The following is a 4689-nucleotide window of genomic DNA, read 5'->3' as shown; positions in this document are numbered from 1 at the left end:
ATCGATCAGATTTAGTACAATTCTTATGCCCACCAATTTAATTTCAGTTCAGAAAATAGTAATATCAAATACCTTATTTCAGTTCAAAAATACCGAAAAATTGAACCAAACTGATCTTATGCCTACCAAGCAATTACACCTCCATCTCACTGTTCGGCCTCCCTCTTTCAGATTTTATTTCCAGTCACTCTTTTAGATTCACTAAGTCATTTTTATACCAATAATTACACTAACTCTTGCATAAAAAAAGCTGGTTCAAATCTTACCACTGGAAAGATTTTATCTAAACATCACGACTTAACCGGTATTATTTTATCAGTGTGAAATGGATTAGGACCTGTTCTTATATAAAGAAAAAAAGAGCTCGTGTTTCTATGGGGATCCCGTCCACTGAATACTTGATCTGTATGTTTCCTCTTTTCCAAGCAATACCTCAACAGAGTCCCAACATCCCGTCGTAAGTATTAATTGATCTGTGATGACCACATCCTGAAAGTGAATACCCTCTTAGTCAGGGTATAGCTCGTCTATTCGTTGACTCAGACCCACATTGTTTATAGCTCATCTATGTGACGGTATAGCTCTTCTTTGTTTTCAATAATTACCTACTAATTTGTCTTTTGCTTAGGAAAGTGCCAAATTTCCAAAGTTCACATGCTACCACTATCGATTATTTTTATTACAAAACTCGGGAAAGCATATTCAATAGGCAACCTAGTTTGTTCTCTCCAAAAACGAAAAAAAGAAGAAAAGTCAGCCTAGTTTGTACTGTATATTTACTAATTTAAGACAATTTAAGACAATTTTATTATTCTTATATGAATTTACTAAAATTATAATATATAATAATATAAAAATAATATATAACCTAACCGTAATACATATTTAATGTACTAAAATATCATTAATGAAACAAATAATTTAATTATTCTACAATTAAAAAATATTAGAAGTAATAAATAACTTAAGAATTAAATTTTGCATAAACATAAATATTCATATATTAACAAAAGGTTACATGACTTCATTAGTTTTTATGTCATAATCCATATATTACAAACACAAAAAGTCCCCAAAATATCATCAACAGAACCACGATTTTTAATGGTCAGCAAGAAATCTTCTGACCCATTCCAATCGAACAGAAGACGGTAAACTGAAGAAAATGAACATTTACGTTGGATGATCTGAAATTTTGCTCAATGCTTGATAGCGCTCATCCACAGTTAAACCTTTTATTTCACATAATGCTGGATATAAATTTATAGCTTCTTTTCGAATAACCTGAAATTCTTCCGACTTTTGTTGAACTACCACATCGTAGACAATACTCCTACTGAGTTGGTCGCCAAGGGCTTTTATTGGTAATTTGCCAATTCTTTTTACATCTTAATTAATCTTCTCAATCAACTCCAATTTATATGATCTAGTTTCCACTTTTCAGGATTAATGGAACACTTTAGGCAACTTGACCTAGAAAATATATGAAGGAAAATGGATTTTTGTTCCCAAATCATAAATTCCATGACCCATCAATCTGGACTATTTGGTGAAAATTTGCGCAACTAATTATTTCACTCTATAAATTTAGTTACCATAAAGAAGTATGATTTGCGTTGGATATGTGGATGTGGGATTCAAATAAATGAAATGGGAAAGGGTTCAAGTGCAAAGGTAGACTTCAATGTAAGGGATGTAAAAGTGGTTTGATCATTGCAAAATTATGTGTCACGTTGAGGTATGGAATCAACCAGCCATCGAAAGGTCCTTCAATTTCAACTATAGTATAAGGCCCTAGTGTGTTTAAGTGCTTAGTTTTCCTCCAAAATTAATAAATAAAAAAGTTGGCTTTGCTAGTTAGTAAATATTATTACTTAATGGGCAAACCCAGGTTCCAGCATACCATCAAGTCCTACAACTATATTAACATTGTAGGAGTGATCAGTCAACACATATACAACAAACACGCCATTTCGTCAACTCTCTGAATTTCCAGTATGATCTCTCTTAAATCAACGACTTGAGTGAGTGGCACGTGATCTTCTTTTATCTCTAAAGTAAAAAAGTTTCCTCAATCGCGTGGTGGGACAATCTTACCAGCACAGGTTCCAAAACCAACATTGTAACCATCTCCCTATATGCAATTTATAATTCAGAAATCAATCACTCTATACTACTCCACATTTTTCTATTCCTCCTATTGGAGGTAAAAGATTTTGGGAAACAATACATGACCATGACTTTAACATCAAATGACTCCAAGTTTTATATAGTAACTTTCACTTTCAGCAAGGATTTAGAGATAAACAAATTTAAATTCTCCTCGAGCTCAAACCTTAGATTCTAAACCCTACTATACTAAGCTTCTGAATTCCATAATTTTAAACCCCATAAATACCAAAACTTCAACCAATAACCCAGAACCAGAAAGATATCCTAAAACACTGTGGTTTCATTTCACCTGTTTAAAATTCCTTCAAGGCCAAAGACTCGAGCCTATCTATAAATTGCATGATAGGGATATAAATGAGTTTGCAATTTAGTTTTAAAAACCATGTGGAACACAAGAAGTACCTTGCAGCAACTAGAGAAGATTACTTCATCTCCATCTTCTAAGAATTTTCTGAGTTGTCCCATTTAATGGAAATTGTTTTTGTCCATTCCATGTTAGTTCCAGCAAACATCCAAATGATTCAAATTCCTACCCAAAATATAAGAGGCTAAACTTTAAGCAAACAGTACTAGACTCATTTATAGTTATTGCTTGAAGAATAAAAAACATCAGACGCAGTATGACCGAATAATCATCATATTGTGACTCATATATCAAACAAGCAGCATGATCAACACTATACCAAAACTGACTCTCAGTTATTTTTCACTTCATCCAAGGCAATTAACATAAATACATAAAACTATTGGAATATTCAAGGAAGGATTACATGAATCACTTTATAACCCAACTCTCAGTAACATAACCATTCTATTCAATAAAAACTCAACTCTTAGTTTTCCAAAAAAAATCAATGCAACTCTTCCATCTCATACTTTGCTTTAAAGGTAGTTGCAATAAATAATTAAGCGAATTGGTTTAAATGAGCTTTTCTTAGGGAATGGCCAAGTGTAATGTCCAAAGACCTATTTGGCTGTCTTATTCAGTGCATTGAAAGAACACCAGAGGCTAGGAGCAATTGATTAAGTTAGGAAATTTCTAACACATAAACACATTCATTACTTGTGCATGTTTGTGTGTGGATTGGTAGATACATACATACAAAGCAAAAAGGATACAAAAGTGAAAGATAATGTACTAAACATACAGACCCACTAATGGTCCCAGTTCTAAGGAGATCGCCTGGCCTCAGGTTGCAACCATTGATTGTGTGGTGTGCTACTTGTTGAGTCACTATCCAATATCTGTTAGAAGAGTTCAACAAAAATCAACACATATTTGAAAAGCAACAAATCAGTATATTAAGTACAACAAGAGATGCAACATCTTCAAGTTCAAAAAATACTCAAATTTTCTCCCAACATCAAATAATGAAACAATTTGATTCTTTCTTTCATAACATCATAAGGGAAAAAGCAGCTATCATCTGACAGGACTTTCAAAAGAATAAGAGCAGCAGTGAAGTGGAATCCCTTACAGGTTCTTTAAATTACTTCTTGTAACCATGCATGAATCAGTTTGTCCAGAAGGTTTAATTTGAACCTAGAATCAAGAAACAAGTTCACCTTGAAAATTTTATAAAATTTAAGCACCCGTAACTCAATAGCAAGAAAATAACTTAAATTCACGATACTACAAACACATCATATCAAACTGGGAAACATCCACTAAAATAACTAGTGAAATACTGAAAATCAAGAGGTAAGTTGGATGCTACCTCCAGAACCAGAAAGATATCCTAAAACATGAACTCCATGTTAACATTAGGAAATTTCAAGAAATGCAAATAAACAGAACTCAACTAGCCGAAATCACAAGCCATTCGAAAAATAATAGAACCAGTCAAACATGCAATAGAATAAACAAGTATAGAACCACATTGAAAAACTTTTCATCTGTTCAATCGAACATGCAATAGAAACAGTCAAAGAAAAGCCCAATGGAAATCATAAGAAAATAATCAAAATTAGGAGAACAAAAAAAATATTGCAAATTTGAGCAAAAGGAAAACTAACCTGTAAAATAAACAGGGGAAGAGTGCGAGCTGCTAAAAGAGTGATGTAACGACTTGTCAGGCTGCTGTAGAGTTAGGAGTAGAAAGAAAAACGAAATTGATTTTACTGAAAAGAAAAGAAAAGAAACGAAAAACAGGGAAAGAGTGCGAGCATTTTTCGTTCTTGATAAAATGGAGAAAAGAAAAGAAACGTAAAGAGAAGAAAACAAACGTACGAGAAGAAGAAGCATAAATCGATGGAAGGGAAAAAATTACCTTGCAATATGAAAGGGAAATGTCTGAGAAGATGAAGTTGATGAGGGCAGAAACTGGAATAGAAAATAAGAAACGGGAATGGAATCCCTAATCGGCGCTGAATGGGGGGAATGGCTATTACAGCCAATGGGGGTAATAGGGGCGAAACTGAATCGGGCTGTAATGTTATTACAGTCAACCAAATGCCCGTTTGGTGGTGGGCCTTCAAAATTGAGGGGAACGCATACCTATTCCCCCAACCAAACAT

General features: G+C 33.5%; 1 protein-coding gene across 1 annotated transcript; it reads right to left on the bottom strand.

Moving 5' to 3' along the window:
- Positions 1–1857: 1857 nt before the first annotated feature.
- LOC107956295 (fumarylacetoacetase) lies at positions 1858–4689 on the bottom strand. Its single transcript, XM_041097783.1, has 6 exons — positions 4443–4689; positions 4189–4217; positions 3651–3715; positions 3325–3417; positions 2575–2701; positions 1858–2134 (listed from the first exon to the last, which is right to left on the bottom strand). The coding sequence occupies exons 1-5, from the start codon at positions 4687–4689 to the stop codon at positions 2668–2670; spliced, it is 468 nt and encodes a 155-aa protein (XP_040953717.1). The 3' UTR covers positions 1858–2134; positions 2575–2667.

Source organism: Gossypium hirsutum, chromosome D07 (assembly GCF_007990345.1).
Source record: "Gossypium hirsutum isolate 1008001.06 chromosome D07, Gossypium_hirsutum_v2.1, whole genome shotgun sequence".
NCBI lineage: Eukaryota > Viridiplantae > Streptophyta > Magnoliopsida > Malvales > Malvaceae > Gossypium > Gossypium hirsutum.
This window is presented reverse-complemented; position numbering and strand designations above follow the sequence as displayed.